General features: G+C 38.6%; 3 protein-coding genes across 3 annotated transcripts; 1 reads left to right on the plus strand and 2 right to left on the minus strand.

Annotated features, from left to right (window-relative positions):
- Positions 1-1168: 1168 nt before the first annotated feature.
- On the minus strand, positions 1169-3152 carry FOMMEDRAFT_149238 (eukaryotic translation initiation factor 3, subunit 6; the record flags this gene model as incomplete). The annotated part of the gene is made up of 5 exons (XM_007271343.1): positions 1169-1655; positions 1720-1828; positions 1917-2656; positions 2723-2877; positions 2945-3152. The coding sequence occupies 5 exons, from the start codon at positions 3150-3152 to the stop codon at positions 1482-1484; spliced, it is 1386 nt and encodes a 461-aa protein (XP_007271405.1). The 3' UTR covers positions 1169-1481.
- Positions 3153-4560: 1408 nt separating this feature from the next.
- Positions 4561-5098, plus strand: FOMMEDRAFT_96332 (uncharacterized protein; the record flags this gene model as incomplete). Its single annotated transcript, XM_007271193.1, has 3 exons — positions 4561-4801; positions 4879-4971; positions 5040-5098. 3 exons carry the CDS (start codon positions 4561-4563, stop codon positions 5096-5098), a joined length of 393 nt encoding a protein of 130 aa, XP_007271255.1.
- Positions 5099-5502: 404 nt separating this feature from the next.
- On the minus strand, positions 5503-7048 carry FOMMEDRAFT_114364 (uncharacterized protein). The gene is made up of 4 exons (XM_007271344.1): positions 6811-7048; positions 6557-6752; positions 5820-6499; positions 5503-5757 (listed from the first exon to the last, which is right to left on the minus strand). Exons 1-4 carry the CDS (start codon positions 6977-6979, stop codon positions 5636-5638), a joined length of 1167 nt encoding a protein of 388 aa, XP_007271406.1. The 5' UTR covers positions 6980-7048; the 3' UTR covers positions 5503-5635.
- Positions 7049-24009: the final 16961 nt, after the last annotated feature.

Genomic DNA, 24009 nt, shown 5'->3' on the forward strand with positions numbered 1-24009 from the left:
CTACTCTTGTCTCACTCTCTCTCTCCATCTGTTCCACAAGTTCCAACTATGTTCTAGTGCTTGTGTTCTGTATTTCTGTTGTGTAGGATAGTTGTAGCCTGGGTCCCCTTGCTGAGCCTTCAGGTCCCCTCTACACTGTTACTGACAGGACACACCAAAATGCTTACTATGGTTTCTATTCTTGTCTCAGAAGCAGGTGAGAGCAGGCCTTCAATACTATCCAGTATGATTTAAGTACCATGAACCTTTCATCTACCTAGTTGCACTCCTAGCCATATTAGTGAAAGCTGGTTAGTTGTCCAGTCATCACTTTAACAAGTTGTCTAACATAAGAGCCTAGCTAAAATGCCACAATCAATCACTATGAAGCAGATATTAACTGATGGTAAGGGGATAAATCACATTAAATTAATCAATCTAACACACTGCTTAGGCGTCTTGTTTTTTGTTGTGATAGTTTGTGAGAATTATTGCTCAGCAATCTGTTCTGTGGGATTCATTGTTGAGCACTTTTTCATTCTAGGTGTAACAATAGTAAATATTGTTGTGCTCAATGTGGCGCCGCCGGAATTATGCAACCTTCTCCTTTCGTATGTCATCGTTTTAATTCTTTCTGATGTATTAAACAGCTTTTTCTATAGACCACAAGCGGCTGTCCATAGCATATGTTGTAACAGACTTATTTTCCAGACTAAGGGTGTTTCGGTTCAGACACATCACCAGCACATTATTACAGTACCCGCTCCTCGGGAGTTTATTCGAACCTATGGAAACCACAGCGATGACATTGAAATGCAGCCTTTGTGAGGACGCCTTATTCTGTGTTGTGCATGTAAATGGATATTACCAGGTCATGCTTGAATTATCTTGCACAAAGCGCATGTCTTGAACAGCAATAATATACTGTTCAAAGCAGATGTCAATATTAACTCAGGCATCCAGTCACTACTTGAAAGAAATGTGGAAGTCAATTTAATCGAAACTGCAACAGATTGTAGTTGGTAATTTAATTATACCACTTATTGACCTCGACCAAACAAGCATTTTAGCTTACAATTCTTGCTGAATACTGATCAGGATAGGACAAGAAAGACATTATTGGTTTACAACAGGTCTGGGTAAAATGTTATTTGACTACTAGACTTTCCCTAGACTGGGGCATTTTGTCAATTATGAAGAAATGGCAAGATAACTCATACACAGAAAATAAGATAAAAGATGTATGTTCTACTACAAGCCCATACATTACGATTTATCGTTGGGCAACAAAGCTCACTGTGCATCTCTATGTATGCATGCAAACGTGTAAGGCAAATCAGACAAGCACAGAGGGAACAACGGGCAGCTACAGATCGAAAGCAGGTACAACAGTGTACACACAAACGTAAGTTTACTTTTAGGAGTCAAATATTGCGTGCATAGAACCCCTCAAAGATAATCAACCACGAGAACCATCACGCTGCAGTAGAACAAACAAAAAATCATCGTGCACCCTCAACAACAGCCGGCTGCCCTTCAGTTCCCTGCGCAGGTTTTTCTACTGCCGATTTCTCCAATGCCGCACCAATGGCCTGTGTACGGAATGCCAGGCCGCGTGTCTTCTCAATGACAGATTGGTAAACTGGGACTGGTGGGCGGGTGATCTCGATGACGTTCTACGGTTAGAAAGCAAATGTGTGAGCGTTAAAATGCGAGTGTGTGCAGCTATAAGAGACGGACCTTCTCAAGATCGATCTTCGCATCTGCACCCATGCGTGTCTCGCGGATAAGGTTTACGATCCATTTCTCGCCTTCCTCGCGGGAGAGGTTTAGGCGTTCCGACAAGTCCCTATTTCCAATTTGCACACCATAAGTTCTCATCTTCCCAAACAGCCATGACAAAAGTATAATTAATCCAAATAGAAAAGAGAACTCACGCGATGTCAATTTTATGGTGAATCCGGCAATACGCCTCACTAATGAGGTACCTCGCATTATCTAAGAACTCGTCCTTAAACTCCTGGAGGAAGAAATCGTTCTCGACGACTTGGACAGCTGTCGTCAACTCGCGTTGTGCAGCCTCGAAATCGAATTCCAAATAAAGCTCCTTGAGGAAATTCGTGATAGGATCACTATATTGATACTCCTCCGTCTGCACGATCTTCACGATCTCCTTCAACGAATGCCGTACACGGGAGGAAGTCGTTCCACCCGCCGCACCGGCCTTACGAGAAAGCACGGCAGCAGTCGCGAGGTATCGTAAAATCCAAGGACATGAGGTCTGTATGGTGTTAAGGTATGCGGGTGCAAGGAACGTCTCAAGGAGGAGCGTCCGTCCTTGGCTGTGGTTGAAATACACGAATAGCGACCAGTGCAAAAGCCATGTGCGAGCTTGCAGTTGACCGAGCATCGCACCCTCTGCGGAGTTCGTGAGCGAGGGCGCTGGCGTGCGGGAGTCAATGAGCTCCCGGAGCTCGTTGAGCTGCTCAAGTGCAATATCCCATTTCCCCGTAAGTATGTCAGAAGCGAGCTTCCCCCACAGTGCAGAAAGGTGGAGGTCGTTGTCGGTAGACAGGACACGGAAGTGGTACAGGTAGTCAGCAGCACCACTATAATTTCCGTACGAATATTGGAATTGGCCAAAGTGATACAATGCGTTGATTTGTTCAAGAGTTAGCTATGCAAACGGTACTCGGGTGTGAGTGCACGTTGAAAGGAGTTGTTTGAATGGAATATTGCGCACATTGTAATGATCCTTCAAATACTGTAAATTCTGCATTTTGTCTTGTCGTAGGGCCTGTGCAACGTCCGGGTTTTCGATCACGTCCAGAACCGCTTGTGCATCCTGTTCTAATCGCTCATTCGTTGAGAGCGCATTCTCTCGCTTGCTTGCGAATTCTAAACGCATTTGCAGTCATTGCATCAGCCACGCACAAACACGCTCATTAGGAGAGGCGAAGCTCACCTTGCGGGACCTCTTGATCTGGATGAAGTTGTTCGAATAAGGCGATAGAGTAGTCAACCATGTTCGTGCCCTTTGCAAGTTCATACTGTGCTGCATGGACTTCGTCCTCAGGGAACAGCGCAGTCTCGGTAAGGTGAGCAAGAAGAGGGAAGGCAAGGTGGCGGTCGAGGTAAGGAATTATTGTTTTCGTCAAGTCGTGCTCGGCCATGGTGGATGGTTGTGAGTTGAGCGTAGCCGTTTACTCGTCGTCTGCGGTGCGCATGCCGCACAGGACGGTCAAGAAATTTAGAGTTTGGAAAGCGTGAGAGCGAATGTCCTTACTCGCTCCTCTTCTTTTCGTCGAAAGCTTTAAAGCCACGCTCAAGTTTACGCGACACACCCTCTGATTCACTTCCTCTCAGACATTTCACGTTAAAATCTGTAACGCACTGGCTAACAGGCTTGTCATACTATGTTCCTTTGCGATGCTTGTTCAGAAGCCAGATCTGCGATGTCTCTGTTATTCCAGAACAACATCAATCTATCCGGAGACCGCTGAAGTTTGTTAACTCCGTCGTTGATATTTCTCTTGGCCTCCGCTTTGAGCAGTCAAAAGTGTTTTAGTTGGAAAAAAAATGCTTCCGTATTTACTTGCGAAATTGATGACATTCAGCTCAGATGCAGTCTTGCACGCTTTCGTTCGCATACAATTCTGGTGCTTACCTGACGCTTGAGTTTCTACTGCTCTTATTCAAGGATGCTCATGACCTGGTCTTTGTCTTCACAGCCTCAAGTGTCTCCTTCTGGAGAAAACATAACACAAATTCTCGCCACTTCAATTTGATTTGGGTTAATTTCACAGAAATTATGAGCTCTTCAGGGTGGGATTCGTTCATATTGTGAAGCATTTTACATGGATGATGCAGACCATATTCTTGAACAGCGTACTGGCTCTCAAGCTCCTTCTCCTTGACAAAGGTGGCATGTCTAAATCTGATCAAGCAAGTGCAAAATCATTTATCCCTGCTAATAATCACCTCCAGAACAGATCTCAACGCCACGTGGCGAACTTGTATCCGTTGACGGGTTGGGGTCTGCAGGACGGCCTTTCTCGGTGTGTTTCCTCCTCGTATTTCTCGCTTGCCTCGGTGTGCTCCGCACCTGGGATTAGGACCCCTGAGGAGATACCGGTTAAGATTATGTTTGGTAAGAGAGGATTTACCTTGCTACGAGACGGGGTAGAAAACGTAGCCTTCTTTCAGCATTGGTACCGGTGGCCCTTTCGAAACAAGCAATGTGTCGCCTCCGGAAGGGCTTCAAGAAGCTTAGCTTTAATAAACGGGCGCGCTCACTAACGCTCTCATTCAGCAATGCTTGGCACAGTATTCGAAGGTGGATGAATCAAGACTTGGCGGCACCCGCTAATTAACTATACCAAATTCTGGACGTGCTCCGCCTGAAACTGATATACACAGCCAAACTATGAAGAATTTGGGTGGTATAAGAATGTGCTTGCACCTGCTTTGGCTGGCTCCCGCTTCTTTAAAGCACTACTCGCCTCATCTGCATTCGGATTTGTCTTTTGCCCTGCTTCTTGCTTCTTTGACCTACTCAAGCTATACCAATACCAAGTCGTAATGGCCACCTTCCGTGCTCTTGTTTCTTTCTTCAGCATTGTCGTGGCATTCTTCACCGTCGCACTCTCTTCTCCGATCCAACGGCGCGACGTCTGGGTGCCAAAAATTCTATACCCACGCGCGAATATCGTATGGAAAAGTGGATTCAAGCACAACGTTACGTGGGACACGTCCAGTCCACCTGCGAACGTGACAAATCCGACTGGCAGGATCCAGCTCCGCCATAATGGAACAACTTCTTGTAAGTATACGTAAATACTGTTTTCTCCCTCGTTTCCCTTTGCCTATGTGAGACTGACGTCTGACATCGACACATAGCTACCGTCTTGGCCGAGGGATTCAACCTCACCGACGGACGTCATGAGATCACGGTGCCCTTCGTCAGCCCTGGCTGCGACTATCAGATCGTTCGTAAGTAGCTACGCCACTATGTGTGGCGAAGGTCAACATTAACAGTATCGTTTCTTCCTCTTCCGTAGTCTTCGGTGATTCAGGCAACTTCAGCCCGTCGTTTATGATCGCCAGCGAGGGTGACTGATGTGCTTAATTGAACATCGCCACTCATGGTAATGCAAGGCGAATGCAAGAGTATTATGAAAATTCGAATGGTTGACTCTACTGATATCAACGCTACGTGGGTTGCTTTAAGCAAAAATGTACGATCGATTGTCTGGATATCATCTGGAATACTACCACGGGAAAGGGGGGTCGGGTGTCTTTATCCATTTTATTTTATTTTATTTTATTATCTATTTTATTTCTCGGCTGTTTATCTTTGTCTGCTTCTTTACTGGTGTATTGTATTATGGTGTATGTATTCGATCGGAAGCTAGAGAGTCGCAATCGTTTAAAATTGGATAGACTCGCTGTTTAACTTAATAATTATTTCCTTCTTTCAATATAACGAATGTTCCGTTTGGCGTGAAAATTTGCTGAATACATGCGTGACCCTCATTAAATGGCGTTTGGTGAGGTGGAAAACCAAGTCCACGAAAGCGCGGAGAAATAACAAAAAATTACAAAGCGATATTAGTACTATAGAGATACAATACACCGTGCCTCCTTTCACAAAGTCCTACTTGGTCTGGTAAATTCGTCGTATCCACCTTCGTCTACGCGTTACACCAGTTGACTTCCACGAGTCAAGCGGAGCGCTTTGAGGGTCCATCCACGCATCATTCGTATAGACCCATCCATCTATTGTATCAGATACTTTGGTCAGTATCACAAATCGAGACGAGAGACAGACAATCGCGGACCATCATCCGATTCCACGGCTGTCCAAGATGCCTCCAAGTCTTTCCGCCAGTCCTCCGTTTCTACAAAAGCCCAGCCGACCTCAAGTGTAAACGTGAGATTGCTGCTATATACGGTTAGCAATTTGAAAAGCGTAGATGAGCCCCAATATGGAACGAGGGGAGGAAAGGACATGAACGATCCAAACAAACAATGCCTGAAATCATAGGACATGACAAACCTGACATCTCCACTCCCATCTGGACCCGAACTATCCCATCCATCACGTCCTCGTGTCCAGCCCTTTCGTTCGTGTGGTTTCAGATGGTTTTTGCCAAATACGGGAGAACCTCCCGGACCTGGACCAAGGCGTTCGTTCTCCCAAAGTTCCACTTCGCGTAACACGCTCTTCAAATGATGATCTTCTAAGCGGTCATCATCGACAAATCTTGCAAGCCTCATCCGTATCCGCTTCATGTGAGGCGCAAGTAATACCGGTAGATAAGTAAGTGTGAACGGATGCGCAATCACAAATGGTAAGAGCCCGAGTACGAGGAATAAGGGGCGAAGAGGAATTAGGGGAAGGACGAGTAGGAGAGACAAGGCCGTTAGGGCGGTGAACGCAAGAATGCTGTACGAGTAGGGTGTCGAAAATGTCAGGTGTGGAACGAACACGAATAAAATCATGTCATGCGTGTCAGCCCTAAATAAAAGAAAGGATAAGCATAAATCCACAGCAACAGTCCAAAAGAATGCGAACACAACGCCCATCAAATTTTGAATGGCCTGCAGATTTGAGAACCATTCAGGCGAACCTTCTGCAGGTTGTGTATAAGGCGGATTGCTAGGTGCATCCATTTGCCGAGAAGTGGACGGTTTGCGATATGAGTAAGCTGATAACAGAATTGTCAAGAGGATGGCGTGTGGAATGAGCAGCACTAGTCTGGGAAAGTAGCCTGGTGTGGAGCAGTGAGTTAATCAATTCGCGAAGCAGTAGGGCAAACGTCCTCTCACATATGAAAGCATATGTCATCATCCAAGCCGTAGTAACTTTCCAACCCTTCTTCCACATCAAAATCTCCTCAATACGATCCTGCAGCCACCAAATTGGTCCACTCTTCGCAGCAAACCTTCGAAAGTGCGTAGTCGTCGTTGGAAGACTGAGAAGTTCCCTTGTTGACATTAGATGTGGGGCCTTCCGTGTCGTGCGAGGAGAAGGGCTCGGAATTGCTATTCCTGAGGCAAGTATTGCACTGGGTATATTGAATGGTTGCTTCGCTGGAGATTGCGGTACAGAGGAAGGTGAGGGCGGCGAGACCGTTGCATTTTCAGACTTGGGAGGTTTGGTTGCTATTTTCACCGCCTTCGATGGAGACGAGTCTTCAATACGAGTTGCATAGCTGGGTATCTGTACATAGTCCATCGAAGTGTCTGGTGAAGTACGTCGTTCATGAGCAACTCGAAGCGTTTCCCCTGATTGCATCACGTGCACAGGAGTGTACATGGTAAACTTACCAATTATTGAATCAACTCAAATAAATTGAAATAATACTCTACCCTGTGTACAGACAATGAAGGTATTTATTTTACAGCATGAGGTGTGTAGTACGTGCTAGTGGAAATAGCAACGTCAAAAAATACCTTACAAGTCAAAATCATAAATGAGAATTCACTTATATCAATCACAACTCGTGGCTTTAGAGAGCAACATCTTCATTACTTTAATAACATTCTACTTGTAGGAGAGTGGAATGTTGAGTCAAGATTGGCTTAGTTTAACTATTTGAATGGCGCATACTAAACTTTATAATCAATCAAGACAGGAAAACAATAGCATTCCGTTCATACCATTATAAGTTTATTACAATAAATTGTGGCAAATGTCGACAGGTAATAGAATTACGCGTAATATACCTGAAGAGGATTAAGTGCTACCAAGTCCACTACGACAATGGCTGTGTTTCAAAATAATTGCTACAGGATCTATTGGGTTGAACATAAACTGGAGGACAGGATGCCACAACAACACCTGCATCATGAAAAAGTCTTAAGTATTGTATTCACTTGTAATCCTATACATTTTGTACTTTTTATAAATTTTGTCAATGTTAATATAATCTTCATAGGGGGTTAAGCAAGGAAAGTACAATGTTAAATAAGTAAACAAGAATGCTTGTAAAACTTGGCAATTACAATAATAATTGTGTAAATTGTTAAGTTACACAAGTAATTATAACATACTTCCTAAGATTATAAGGTTAAGACATACTTATTAATTTGTGACAGTATATTATCTGTTTATAATGCTTAAAAGTCATTGCAATTGTTTGGATCACTTCCTTTTGCTTTGCATACAATTTTTTATTAAATAATTAATAACATGTAATTATATTTAATTATTTAATACAAAAATAATAAATGATACATTATTTCTACAGTCCCAACCCCTGCACCACCAGCAGTGTCTGCCTTGTTCTTTCGTGAGTGGAATTTGTGTCAGAAAAGGATGAATGTGTTCTTAGGCTGTTTAATATAGTCTTTGTTACTATGTTTGGTTGTTGCTTGGGATCTGCAAGTCAAATTGCATGTACATGTAGGTTGAGGTTGAGTAGCTTGTAGAGGTTGAGTTTGCACCTGTTAGACAGGTTTAGAGTGGTTAGTGAGTGACAATAGGAGAGAAAAGATGGATGTACTGTAACAGTATGTAGTAAGTGGGTAGTGTATGCAGATTAAGATCCAGAGCATTAAACAAGCTAATACAGGCTGTAGACAAAACTGTTTCTGTGTACATACACTCTATAGTCTATCTACAGTGTCTAATAGGAGCTGTAGTAAACTGAGTTGTTGATTCTAAGGTGTATCTCTGGGACATTCTGGCTTGAAAGGTGAAGGTAAAGTGGAAGGTAGACAGACTCAGCTCAGGAGGGGTAAGTAGTAGGCTACTACTTCTGTTCAAAATAGTGTTATACACAGTACTAGGGAATGTAAATGCATACAGTGTGAGCCTATTAACACTTATGTCAAGTATGGACTGGATGGAAAAGGAAAGTGTACACATTGTTAGCAAGAGGATTAGACCTTAAAAATGGTTAAACATAGACATTGTTGTGAGTGTATACTTGTTGAGTGTTGCTTGTACTATAGAGTAGGAAGGTTGTTCAGTATTGGTCAGCAATACAGATGTGTGAATACAAATGCAAAAAAGAATGTAAGTATAAGAAGAAGAAGGACAACAAAGGAGAGGCAACACAAGAGGCAGAGCAAGGAGCAGGAGGGATGAAAGGGAGACAGGAAGTTGGGAGGAGAGGGATGAGCAACTATTGTACAAGTTATTATGAAGTAGAATGGCTGCTTACACTTTATACTGAAGGACAGAGTAGCCAGCTGGGTTGTGTTGTCACAGAATCTGAGGCTCAGTGTAGGCATTATAATAGTAGACTAGAGAGACAAATGTAGCAATGTTTATTGTCTAGGTGGTTACAGGCAGTGTGCCTTCTGGAGAATGCTTGTAGGTAGAGGACTAGGCTGGAGAGAACAATAGTGATGACATAGCATTAGGGGAAGAGGATTAGGGAGATAGTAGAGGTAAGAGGGAAAGGAGTGACAAGAACAAGTGTGTCATTATATGCTCTCAATCTTCAGTACTCGATTATGTAAGCACTTTGACATATAGTTTAAAAGTAAAACTAAATTATATTATAAGTCTAACAGGATGATTGTTAACAATATTAATATATATAATTGTATATTATCTTACTAAAAGTATTGTAATTAACTTACAAGTATAATGTATTATTTTTATAACTATTATAATCAGTTAACTATTGTTACAAATAACTTATAATATAATTTTAGTATATTATAATAAGAGTTAAGTGCTTGTATCTTACATGTAATGTTGTAATAATATTGGTAGTAAGCTTACTTGCTTACAAAAATGCTTATAGTTTAATAGAAACTTTGTATGTTTCTTACATTTATATACAATCATTATAATTACATTACAAGTAAAATATAAGTATTATTTTAGAATGTAATACTTATGAAATCATTTTATTAGATTACTTTTACTATTATTAAATACATTTGTTGTGACTTTTTTATGATACAGGTGTAGTGTTTAAGCTGAAACATTTTTGGTCTGGAGAACAAGTCTGTTACAGTATATACTATGGACAACTACTTGTAGTCTGTAGTAAGAGCTATTAAATGCATTAATAAAAGAAACATAAAATATTGAAGGTATACTATTAGATTGTGCTCTGGATTAGGAAATCCCCAATTGCCTTATGTAGAATTACTGTACTTGGAATGTCTCAGATTATCAGACTTCACTATGTAGTATATAAGGTAGATACTTGCTTGATGTCTCAATAAGAGAGAGTACTTGGGGCACTCCTGCTATACTTGTTAAAAGGTTATGAGCCTTGGTGCCTATTGAATGCCCCCACACACTCACTCTTGCAGAATGCCTTTGCCTCCTGCCAGACCACCAAGCCCAAGACCTCCCTCTCCCCCCAAACCCATTACAATGTTGTCTATGACACATACCTTTGTTAACACTACAATGAAGGACTCTGACATTACAAAGTTCTTCAAGGGAACAGAAAAGTTGGCTGGTGCAAAGGGATACAAGATATGGTGCTTGTGCATACACAGTGTACTCACTACCATGATGCTCTTAGACCATCTAGAGCATGATCCCCCTTCCTCCAATGATGCTGGCATACATACAGGCAACGTTTTGTATCATTGTATAACAAAAACAATAACTGATACAATTTATACAAACTTCACAACACATACAAGCATTAGAAGTCTCATGAAAGTGCTTTCTGAACAATACAACGTTCAAACAACAATGACACATGCTGTAGACATATCTATGTTGTTTACAGTAAAAGAGCATGTATTACAGTTTGATAAGACGTTAGACAACATTGAACAAATCTATAGACAGTTGTCTACACATAATAAAGCCCCTAATAACAATACATACATCTCAGCAATTAACCTCACTACTCCTTGTGAGTATAGATGGGTAGCAACAATGCTAGACAGGCAGATTACTCATTATAATCAACTACTAATGGTTACAGTAGCTCAGAAAGATGTTCTGACACCAGCTAAGTTGATACACAAATTATGAAACACATATACTAAGTATCATTCTCAGTACTTTCAAACAAAACAAGATACTGAACAAGACAGCCTACAAACAAAAGGCAAAAGTGTAGCTAAAGGCAAAACAAAGTCTTACAATAAAGTTAAATGCTACAACTACAATAAGTACAGGCATATGTCAAAAGACTGCTGAAATCCTCCAACAAGCAAAACAAAAGAAGCTCAAAAGAAAAAGTATAGGCAAACAGCTACTACTTCTACTACTACTACTACACTGTCTCAACCTGCACTTAATACAGTAGTATTCATTAGAGACAATAATGAAACAGTATTCATTGAAGATGTTAATGAAACACTAATGCTAGAGTCTGCAATCACAGAAGCCTCAGCATCAAGTTCCAGCAGCTTACCTGTTCAATCCACTCTATCCACTGAATCTGATGTATTTTCAGCATTCAAAGTACAAGAGGAAGGTGTCATGCAAGTAGACAACTTTATGAACTCATTTGACAATACAAAAGAAGTCATTAAGGAGTTCAATTACAATCCAAACGTATGTATCAACACAATACATTGTAATGATACTAAACTAATACATTGTATTGATATATTAGACTCTAGTGTAAATGTACATACTACTCCATACTTGTTCTGTCTTACAAACGTTTGGAACTCAACCCTAATAAACATTATGATTATGAATAAATCATTATTCACACTTAGCAAAAGTGGAGTAATGACATTTAATGTAAAACTATGAGACAAAGCTAATGAGCATACAAAGGTGAATACAATTTCACTACAAAACATATACTATCATCCTAATCTGAACTTCACACTTGTTAGTGAAGTGCTATTATGTAAAGCAGGATATGTTTTAACAAAAACAAACAATAAATGTATTATTTATTCTCCTACTCATACAAAGATTGGTAAAATACATGTACAAAATAACTTGTATATGATAGTTTCTCATCATAATAAACAATCTATTAATGCAATCACTATCATTGATTTACATTGACAAATGGGTCATGTTAATTTCAATTACTTGTGCAAACTCATACAAGAGTATCCTGAGATTATAAGTCAAAGGATAACAGACAATAAAAATGCACAGTGTACAGATTGTATCAAAGCAAACATACAATGCAATGAAATACCAAAAATACAAACAACACCTCTTACACAATCCTATAGAGATCATCTCCATATTAATATATGGGGACCTGCCCCAGTACAAGCTTACAGCAAGTACAAATATCTTTTTACTATTGTAGATGATGCTACACAATGGGTAACTATACTACCTATGTAGCATAAAAGTAATACTTTCACTGAATATGTAAAGTATACAATGAAACTCTTTATGTAGTACAGTATAAGAGTTAAAACTCTCTAAAGTGATAACAATACAGTGTTCCTAAGTAAAGACTTTACTACATACATTGAAAGTCAAGGAACAATACATAGATTAATAGTACACAATACACTGTAGCAGAACAGAGTTGTAGAATGTATGCATAAGACTATCTTTAACAGTATACATATGTGTCTGTTATCAGCAAAATTACCTATGAAATTCTAGGTATATGTGGTACAATATCAAACATTTATTCATAACAGAATACTGAGAGTTGCTATTAATTTTACAACACCATATTACAAACAGTATAATGAACATTATCAAATAGATAATATACAAGAATTTGGTGCATATTGTATCATACAGAACAAACAAACACATAAACTACAACCTAGAGGCTAACACACATGATGGCTAGGTTATGATAATGACAGTAAAGGTCACTTAGTGTGCTATGATAATAAAATTACTGTCAAGCACAACATACAATTCATAGACAAACTAATGTTTAGGATTGAAGGGGAGAATAATCATAATGATGATACATCAAACAATGATGAAACTCTTCCTAATAACAATAATAAAGATAAAGAACCTGTCATACAATGCTCTACACAAGAGTGAAGACCAGTTAAACAAACTATAGGTTTAAATTACAAAGACAATATAAACCTAGCTATGTATCTAACAGAATTTAACAAATTCCTCAACAAAGTCTATAACAATCCATTAATGTATTACAATGCTATAACACATATAGACAAAGAACAATGGATCAAAGCTATAAAGGATGAAATACAGTTACTTCAACAACAAAACACATGGATATATGCTATCCCCCCTACAAATACAAATGTAATTGGAATGAAATTTGTTTATAAAATCAAAAGACTGGCTAACGGCTGAATAGACAAATATAAAGCACAATTTGTAGTACAAGGATATACTCAAAAGAATGGAATAGACTTCTATTCTGACAACTTATTTGCTCCAGTAACAAAACTATCAATAGTACAATTATTGTTATCTTGGGCAGCATCTAAGAACTATAAAATACATCAGATAAATGTAAAATCTGCATATCTTTACAGAGAATTAAATGAGGACAAACTCATTTATGTGAAACTGCTGCCAGGCAGGCTACTTACAGATATTAAACCTGGACAGGTGTTACACTTAAATAAAGCATTATACAGATTGAAACAAGCAGGTAGACAATGGTACAAGAAGATTACCAAACTACTGCTTAAGATTGGATTAGAACAAGCTAATTACAATTACACTGTATTTTACAAGAAACGAAATAATAAAACAATTCTTGTAACATTTATGCATGTTGACAATATTACAATTATTGGCAAAACTATTGCTATAATAACAGCATTTAAACATGTATTAAGACAACATGTTACATTTACTGACAGTAACAAAATACATTGGTTACTTAGTATTGAAATAAGCTGAGATAGACCTCAACAAACGATTAGCTTATAGCAAAAGCATTATATTGAAAGTATAATCAAGCATTACCACTTTGAAAACAAAAAGGCACTACAAATGCCTATTACTCCTGGAATAGATCTATCTAATAATACAAACAATATGTATGATACAAACGAAAGTAATAATGAAACAATACTATACATAAATATGGTAGGATTGTTAAGATATGTTGCAGACTGCACACAGCCAGACATATCCTATATTACTGGGCAATTAGTGTACTACTTACAAAAGCCCTAAACACATCACTACAAAGTAGTGAAACATTGTTTTGTGTATTTAAAATATACAACAAATTGTTGGCTTCAACTTGGAAGCACAAACACCTTAAAACTATGAGGCTATTGTGATGCAGACAGACGAATGACAGAAGGACATAAAGCAATAAACAGCTATGTCTTTCAATTAGCTAAATCAACCATATCTTGGTCAAGCAAACAGCAAAACCTGGTACCACTATCTGTTTACAAAGTAGAGTTGCAAGCACTAGCATATGCTACTCAAGAAGCCATTTGGCTCAAACAATTTGCTGAAGAAGTACTGCAGACTGAATCAGCACCCATTACAATTTATTACAATAATTAAGGTGTAATAAAGACTGTAAAGTCTGACAAAATAATGTACAACACTCACACTAAACATCTTGATTTATGAAAAGACTTTGTGCAATGTTACATTCAAAACAAATACATTAATGTATGCTATGTTCAATCACAGAACCAATTAGTAGACATCCTTACAAAGGCTCTCCACGTTCTGTAGATCAAGCATCTAAACAAACTATTAGGCATACAGTCTTAGTTCTTAATTAATGCTTGAAGGGGAGTATTAGATTGTGCTCTGGATTAGGAAATCCCCAATTGCCTTATGTAGAATTACTGCACTTGGAATGTCTCGGATTATCAGACTTCACTATATAGTATATAAGGTAGATACTTGCTTGATGTCTCAATAAGAGAGAGTACTTGAGGCACTCCTACTATGCTTGTTAAAATATACAAAGGCAGAAGGTTGTATAGTTCTGGCAATACTGTATTGAGTACAATAAGATTCATTATTGTTACAACTAAAATAGAATCTGCTTAAAAATGGAACCCTTAGAACAGAAAAATATACTTACAGAGTGTTACTACAAAAAAAGATACACCTAAGCAGTACAATACATTGATTAATTCTATGATTGCTTCCTAGAAAAAGGTTTTTTGCCTTACCATCTGTCGAAATTTGCTTCAGGACTATTGATTGTAGCAATTTGACTCACTTGAAAGTTAGATTACTGTAAAAGTAACTCCTGGCTGACTCACTAGCTCTTATTAATACAGTTAGAAGTGAAACTAAGTAAAGAAGAGATTCAAGGCTTTGATATCAGAATAAAGGATATTACAGACTTGCTCTTGCCTGATCCTGAGACAAAGAAGGCAAACATAGCTAGCATTTTAGTGTGTCTGTCTAGAATTATTAGACAGAAAGTAGTAAAGTCAGGCAAATCATGGACTTCTACAAATGTTAGAATAGTGTTCTGTATAAATACAGTAATGTGTACAAACTGGTGGCTAATTTGAGAGCTTTTAATGCTAGATACACTCTAGTAGTAAAAACAACCTGTAGAGACAATACAAAGTATTAGTTTTTAGGAATCTTTGTCAGTAATGTTTTACAAACCAGAACAATAACTACAATCATGAGTAGAGCTCTTCTTGTGTGTCCCTAAACAACATATGCCTGAAAGAATTGGATTACTAAAACATATAACAATAGGCTACCATTGTGTTTATAATTTGTAGCTCACATCCTGTAAAGACATAGCTAGTAATCATAAAACCTATGTGTTTAGGTCAGTACTGAGTGAAAATAGCTTTAGTCAATGTTAGTATACTGTTTGCTACCCAAAAGATAAGAATACAGTTCTGGTGGAAATATCAGACAGACAATCTAGGTCAAAGTGTATTTTCTCACTCTAGAACAAGCAGAAGTGTTAAGGGAAACTAATATTGTAAACAAGAGAGTGAAATTGTTAGTTCTACAGGTGTATAAATAGATGAATCATTATACTATAAAGGTTACCTGTAACCCTGATTAACAGGGTATATTAATTTAGTAGAAAGAGTATTTTAACAACTGAGACATGTAATAACCAGATTAGCTCCTTCTCACACCCTACAGTCAGTAAGAAGTTGTATGTCTGAGAAAGTATAACATTATATGTTAGCAACAGTATAGAGGGGACCTGAAGGCTCAGTAAGGGGACCCAGGCTACAACTATCCTATACAACAGAAATACAGAATGTAAGTACTAGAACATAGTCAGAACCTGTAGAACAGACAGAGAGAGAGAGTGAGACAAGAGTAGAGTATATAGAGTGAGTCTAAGAGTACAGGACTACCTAGAGTAGACAAGATCAAGACTACAGGACTAGTCTGATCTTGTACACCTATATATACTAAACTACACAAGCATACTTAGGGAGTATGAGCTACTAAGAATAATAAGCTACAAAGAATGAAAGAAAGGGAAGGTCAAAGATAAAGGTACAAAGAATGAAGGGATGGACAAAGGGTAAGAGACTATAGAATAAATAAAGAATGAAGGGGTGGTTAAAGGAATGGAATGATAAAGTAAGGAAGGGTAGTAGTAAGAGTTAGTATACATATAGTCTATAGACAGTGCTCCTGAGGGACAGAAGTCCTGAGAGTGTGGAACTCTTGGAACTGAAGGTATAAGAGTAGAGAACTGTAACATTACCCTCTCTCTAAAACCAATTGTCCTGATTAGTGAATATTAGGCTTAGTTAGTAGCTCAGACATAAGTTAGAACAGTAAGGTTTAGAAATCTGTAAGGCAGAGTTGATACAGAGCACTCAGATGAAGTTGATAGAAGTCTTAGATTGCCTTAGTAGTATGAGTGAGATTCTTAGCAGGTTCCCAAGTGTGCTTCTCAACTGGGTACCCTTTCTAGTAAACAAGGAATTTGAGTTTTTTTACACAGTAGCTTAGTATCCACTATATACTCTACTTTGTATTCTAATTTGGAGCTGATGAGTTCTGGTAGAGGTAGTAGGGGTCTTTGTTGTGAAGGAAAACTGGGATTATAGTACTAAGACAACAGAACCTTATTAAACACTAGGTGTATACACTTCTATATTGTTAGAAGTTAGAGTTTGTAGACAAAGGCACTAACCTTCTTTTTAATAACAAAGGGTCTAAAGTGCTTGTTGTCCAACTTCTTTATTAGGCAATCTGAGGTCAGATTAGTAGCTTCTAGTATAACCTTGTTACTAGGCTGGTAATTCTTGACTGTAGACCTCTTCCAATCATAGTTCTACTTTATAACTTGTACTACCTTTTCTAAAAGAGCTTGTGTGTCCTCCCTAGTCCTGTGTATCTATTCTACAAAGTCTGTTGTGGATTTAGAACTACTGTTCTAGTTCAGAACTGTCCTCTGGTACAAATGTCTCTCATAATTAAGGAAGAACAGGGACTGTCCTGTTGTAGAGTGTTGCTAGTTATTGTGTACAAATTCTGTCAGAGCTAACTATTCAGACTAATCTGATTACTAATGATTGATGAACATCTAGAGGTAGAGCTTGATCTCCTGATTAACTCACTCAGTTTGACTGTCAGTCTGTAAGTAATATATAGTAGAAGGGTTCCCTTAAATTCTGAGAAGTGTATACAAGTCCTGTATAAATTTTGACTTGAATTATAGTCTACAATTGTGAATGAGCTTCTGAGAGAGTCTGTACAACTAGAAGACATGATCCTAATAAATGTACACTATACCTTTAGAAGTGAGTTCTGTTTAGGTTGGAACTATGTAGACTTGTTTAAAGAATTGGTTGACAATTATACAGTGAAGAGTTCTGATTTTGGTTACTATCAGATCTTCTTGATTTTATTTAATTCTTTGGATTACATAATCACTTTCTTTATGTAGTTAGTTCTTTCCTATTTGGAATGGAAAGGAGGAGAGTTTTGACCAGAGCCCACAATAACACTAGAGGGAACAAGCCCACCAAAACCTTACCTCTCATTTTGGAGCCTACTGTAAGGGGTGGTGCCTCTGTTCTAAAGTGTCTGGGTTGTTTTTGTCTTGATCTTAGCCTCAAGGGCCTTACTACACTTGTTTTGAATTGAACTGACTGTTTTGACACATGAGAAGCACAATAATGTGGCTGCTAAGAAGAGGATCAAGAGAAGCACTGTACTTTGACAGCAGTAAGCTTGAGGAACTTCTGCAGTTCTTTGAAGACATTAAGATGTTAGCCACCAACTTCCAGAAGGACACTGAGTGGATGTGCAAGCAAGTGACATACTACACAGTAATGAGCTGTAGCAGTTTGTAGGCTACTGTGCCCAAGTTGAAGAAGAAAGGAGTGCACAATTGGAGCATTGTGAAAGAGGAGATCAGAAAGCTCTATCTGGAGCTGATTGATGGTCAACACTACATGAGAGCCAATATTATACAACTAGTCAATGTGTAGAGTGAGAAGGAAATGATGGTGCAGACAGAGTTTGGCCACTACTGCTGCAAGTTCCAGGTGTAAGCAGAGTACTTGAAGGAGCAAGGGAAGATGTTAGTACACAAGTTAGACTATGAGTTCTAGAGAGGGATCAGAGGGACACTGAGGACAAACCTGACACAACAATTAGAGATTCTCTATGTGGACAAGGATGCAAGCAAGCCATTCAAATTTGCCAATGTAGTCAGGCTAGCAGACCATGTTCTTCTAGCAGGGCAGACAGAGGTAGGCCAAGACCAGACAGTAATGTTGCCAAAGGAGAAGCCAGAGAAAGAAGTAGGAGACAAGTATGCAAAGATTGTGAGGAAGCTCAAAGAGTTACAAGCCCAGGTCAACAAAGCAAGCAAGTCCAGGAAGATGCTGATGAATCAAGCATACAAAACTGACCAATCTGCCAATTCTGTGAAATCCGACCTGAAGCACAAGAGGACCTACAACTTTTGTGGAAAGCAAGGACATTTTGTACATGACTGTAGGACTGTGAGTGAGTACACTCAGAGGGGGAAGTGTATGAGGTTGGGGCAGAAGATTGTGTTAATGAGTGGGGCATTTGTGTCAGCCAGTGTAGAGGGAGCAATGTTGAAGGAGTACATAGACTGATACTACAAAGATGAGCCTGTGTTCACAGTAGGCACAATTGATGAAGCAAAAGATAAGTTGAATACAAGTGAGGGAGAAAAGCACAAAGCTGTTCTTGGAGCAGATTTGGATACAGAGGTGACAAGGTTGGAGGAACACTTGAGGGATGTGAAGAGACAAAGAGAGGAGGCAAGGACCATGAAGGCTAACACAAAGCCAGTCAAAGTCAGACTGAAGCAAAGTACTGAGTCAAGCAAGATCATCAAGCAGGTCTTAGACTGGATGATGGACAGTGTTGTCACATTAACACACTGCAAGTTGTTTACAATAGCTCTAGAGCTTGAGTGCCAGTATGCAGCTAAGCTTATGAGGACGACTCAGATGCATGACAAAATGCTGAACAAGGCTGGAAGTGGACCTACAAAGACAGAGGAGGAAGAGACAAGTGAGGAAGCAAGGACTGACAGTAGAGAGAATCAGTACACAGGTACAAGCATTGTATGCAAGGACAACAAAGCACAGTCAAGCCTAGCAGCAGAGCTGAGAACAAGTGGATTACACAGGAAAGTAGTGGATTACATTAGATTGAGTCAGATTTGAGCTGGAGAACAAGAACAAGAGTGGAGCAGAGGAGTGAGTGTAGCAAACAAGGCCAGAAGTGTGCCAGCAAGGACAAGGGAGAATAGTGTAATGGATGAGCAGCAGAGGCTGTTACAAAGGGCAGTAGCAAGCCAGATGAACAAGGTCAGAAGTGTATCTACAAGGATCAAGTGCTGAGACAATGAGAATCAGTCAAGCCTAGCAAGAATACTGAGCACAAGCAGATTACACAGGAGGATGTCAGAAGCTGTTGGATCAGAGTAGTGTCAAGCAAGGGAGTGTTGGATAGGCACCCCAGTCAGCAACAACAAGGCCAGAAGTGTACCAGTCAGGCTAGCAACAGTAAAGCTGAATAATGAATTGGAGACTGAGAGCTTACTAGACTAGGGAGCTGTTATGAATGTGATGTGTAAAGACGTTTGGAAATGCTTGAGAGTACCAAAGGAGCAAGTGCAGACAAACCTTAGGCCAGCAAATGTAGGATCAATTACAATTGAAGGTGTTATTCTGAGACTCAAGGTGTCAGTAGGTAGAATATCAATAGTGATGCCAGTTTATGTAGTGAAGGACACAATGTTTGACATGATAATCAGGAGGCCATTCTTTACATTAACTGAGTGTAAGACAAAGGATTTCAAGGACAGTAATCAGATTTTGACCTTGACAGACCCAGCAGATCAGAACCAGAAGTGTCAGGTTGAGACCTGAGCAGCTGTTGGATGAAACCCACTACTCACTACTACTACTATCTAGGTTAGAGTTGGAGAGGATTGGTCTGGCAAGCCTTTAGCCTTGGTACAGGTTACATTCTCTTTACTCTAACATCCCCTTATACCCCTTTCTTTTATGGACACTCATTCTTACTTGAGACACACTCTTTGTTTCTTTATCTTACTTTGATTGATACCTTTTATCCTTACCCACACTCTTTATACTTACCCTTCATTATTGCTTCTTAAAGCAAGTGACTGAGGACAGTCACTATTTAAAGCTTGGGGAGGTGAAGAGTTCTGATTTTGGTTACTATCAGATCTTCTTGATTTTATTTAATTCTTTGGATTACATAATTACTTTCTTTATGTAGTTAGTTCTTTCCTATTTGGAATGGAAAGGAGGAGAGTTTTGACCAGAGCCTACAACAACACTAGAGGGAACAAGCCCACCAAAACCTTACCTCTTAACAGATAGTGTTGTAACTCTAAGACTTGAGTAGCTTACTAATCAGGTTCACTAAGACTTCTTTCTAAGAGTGATCCAGGATCTAATACAGATGTAGGGGAGTCTAAACCCTTGTCTAGTAGGTCTTAGTCTATTAGTACATATTATAACTAGTTACATACTTCAGGATTTCCCTCTACATTCCTAGCTACTAGTAGTTCCAAGTAATGAGTTCCTGTGTTTTGTGTCAGCCTAAATGTTCTATGGTCAGATTATTATAATAAGCTTAGACAATGTCCTCTTATAGCTTCCAATCCTTCAGAATGTACAGTTGGCCTTCCTAGTAAACCTGTCCATCCTTATCCTCCTCCTAATCCTTAGTCTACTTCTCTAACTACTTTACTACAACCTAGTCCTGTGTGTGTCTTAGAGCTTACTGTATGTAAGTGACAAAGTCAACATCCTTAGATTTGGGTTGGATTTCTTGAATTGTCTCAGACACAAAACAGGAATTGTTTAGGAGAACAAGGTTTTTGTTATTATTCTCCCCCCTTTCATAACCTACTTGTCTTAAGAGTAAATCAGCTTTTGTTATTTGTATTCTAGGTTTGTAGGTCAGTATAAAGTTGTAGTTCTACAGTTCTAACATTCAGTAAGCTTAGTAGCAGTTGAGCTTCTAAGGTGTCTAGAAGTACTAGAGATTAAGGTGATTACTCTAAATCTTAAACTTCTACACAGTACTGAGGAGATATTAATACTACTCCTCTAGGGAATAGACAATTGTAAGGAGTTCCTTGTTATAGATAGGGTAGTTCTGTTCTGTTACAGAGAGGGATTCTGATTAGAACACTATTAGACACTACTTTCTGTTAATGAACTAGAACAGTACTACTCTATTTGTGAAGTCAGAAGAGTTAGCTTTGACTCAGAACTTGTCCACAACTGTTAGAACTACTAATACAGGCTTACTAGTAATAGTCTACTTAAGGAACTTGAACACAGACTACTACTAATCATCCTATTACTAAGGAACATCTTTACTAGTAAGATTGTGAAAGAGCCAGACAATAGTACTAAAGCCTTAAATGAAGTATTAGTAGTAGTTTACAAACCTAAGAAATGCTTGGACCTGTTTCAGGTTCTGAGGTTATAGCCAGTTCTAAACTGTAGTTACCTTTGCTAGGTCTATACAGACCTCTCCTCTACCAATCACAAAGCCTAGATAATCTACTGACTCCTGTACAAAAGAGTACTTTACTTTTTAGAGGAATAGTTTATTATCTTAGAGCTGTTATAGAACTGCTCAGATTAGTCAGTAATAGTGCTCAACTGTTTAGGTAAAGATCAGAATGTTGTCCAGATACACACTAACATACTCTAAGTTAATCAGATCTGTAAGGATGTGATTTATAAATGACTAGAATGTTGTAGGCAAGTTGGTTAGTCTAAAGAACATTATAGTCAGTTTATACAATCTACAATTGGTTCAGAACACAGCCTTCTACTCATCTCTGTCTTGAATCTGAATATTATTGTATCTTTATTAAATGTCCAACTTAGTAAAAGCTCTAAATGTATACATCTTATTAATGAGCTCCTGAATCAGAGAGAGTGAGTACTTGTTTTTGACAGTACTCTTATTAAGATAATAATAATTCTAGACTAGGCAGAGCTTTCTATCTTTCTTTTTGACAAAGAAGAAAGGGGAGGCTATAAAGGACTTTAAGGGTTGGATCCAGCTGTTCTGAAGATTTTCCTAAAGGAACTTGTCAAGCACTTCCTACTTGTCTCTGTTAAGTAGGTAGACCTTGTAATCCTTAGGTTAGAAACCCTTAGTCAATTTAATTGTATAGTTCTAGAGACAGTGTTTAGAAAGCTGGTTGAATTCCTCTTTACTAAAGACTTTAGGGAACTCTCAGACAAAATCTGGCAGGCTGGGTTTATGTGTGTTCTAGAGTAGAGTTGTTTTAAGAGGGTTCTGGACTGGTTCTGTCTTAAACATCCTTTAGATTGACTCTGTTCTGTCTTGACTAGAATATGTATCTATATATTTATCCTAGTTGAAGAAGAACAACTGGTCACCTTTATCAGAACTGTTAGTAACATTAGAAGTGTTTACATTCACTCAGAACAATAGTGTAAAGTAGTTGTAAGACTCAGAACACTAATCAAACACAAGTGTCTACTCTAACCAGTCAATAGTAGGGTTGTAAGCCTTAAGTTATTCAAATCTAATAAAGATGTCTGTCTTTCTAAAGTTAGTAACTCTGAACTCAATACTTTCCTCATAATCCTGAATAGTCATCCATAGTTGGACAAACTTAGTAATTCAACCATTCTGGTTCAGAGTTCTGTCTGTATTGTATACTAGGATTAGAAGTAGAACACATTAAGTAGGGAGGTAGTGTTCCTACACAAAGGCCTTATTAATATACAAACTAGTGTATCTACTGTTTACTAGAGCTATTGTTCAGATCTGGGAGGATCCTAAGAAGGGAGCTAAGAGGATAGAGACCTAGAGCTAGTACTCAGAACATTCTCAGATAAACTGCTACTTGTTCTGAAGGGAACATACAGCTTGTACAGCCTTGTTGTCTAAGAGAGTAAGTATATATGTTAACATTTCCTTATTAACCTCTCTCTTTCAACAAGGACAGACTCATGTTCTCAACTGTGAACTCAGTTAAGACTATCCTTACTTAAGACTACAGACAAACTACTGAGTAGTAAATAGGGCTAGATAGTGTTCTAAACATTCTAAGATCTTAGAACACAGAAGTGACAGGTTGGATTGTACAGATTTAGACTCAGATAAAGTGTGAAGAGAAGAATTAAAAGAATCAGAAGAAATAGGAGAACTATCTACTTATGTTTTTGACTTTTTTCTTTCTAATAAATAATTTTGTTGATTTACTTTTTCTACTTTTTCTACTTTTTCTACTTTTCTTACTTTATTTACTTCTAATCCTACAGTGTCTATTGAATCAAAAGTAGTCATTAAAAAATTCAAGTCATAGCTCTTTAGTGTCACATTCACTGTTAGGCCTCTACAAAATCCTAGAGTACATAGTTAGGGTCTAAGAGTTCTAAGGTGACTTCTGAATTTGTAGAAAAGGCTTCTTACTACAAATCCTACTTGTTACTCATTATTACTCTAATGACCTAACAAATATACTGTTACTTCTGTAGACAGTCCTTAATCTAGTGCCCTGACTTTCTGTAAGCAAAGTATGCTCCTTACTTTCAGGCTTCTTTAATGTTTATCAGAACAGATTAATTGTGAATTACAAGCAGATTGATTTAAGAGCTCAGAACTGTTAGAGCTAAATGTATGTGTAAGTGTTCTACACAGACTTGACACAT

The sequence above is a fragment of the Fomitiporia mediterranea genome (assembly GCF_000271605.1).
Source record: "Fomitiporia mediterranea MF3/22 unplaced genomic scaffold FOMMEscaffold_16, whole genome shotgun sequence".
Lineage (NCBI taxonomy): Eukaryota > Fungi > Basidiomycota > Agaricomycetes > Hymenochaetales > Hymenochaetaceae > Fomitiporia > Fomitiporia mediterranea.

What these genes read in the sequence shown, in the direction of transcription:
- FOMMEDRAFT_114364 (XM_007271344.1), bottom strand. Translation starts at nt 6,979, where the DNA reads ATGTCAACAAGGGAACTTCTCAGTCTTCCAACGACGACTACGCACTTT. An exon ending in GATGACATATGCTTTCATAT is followed by an intron (nt 6,753 to 6,810) that starts GTGAGAGGACGT and finishes GCTCCACACCAG; the next exon opens with GCTACTTTCCCAGACTAGTG. An exon ending in AGCCGTGGAATCGGATGATG is followed by an intron (nt 5,758 to 5,819) that starts GTCCGCGATTGT and finishes CTGATACAATAG; the next exon opens with ATGGATGGGTCTATACGAAT.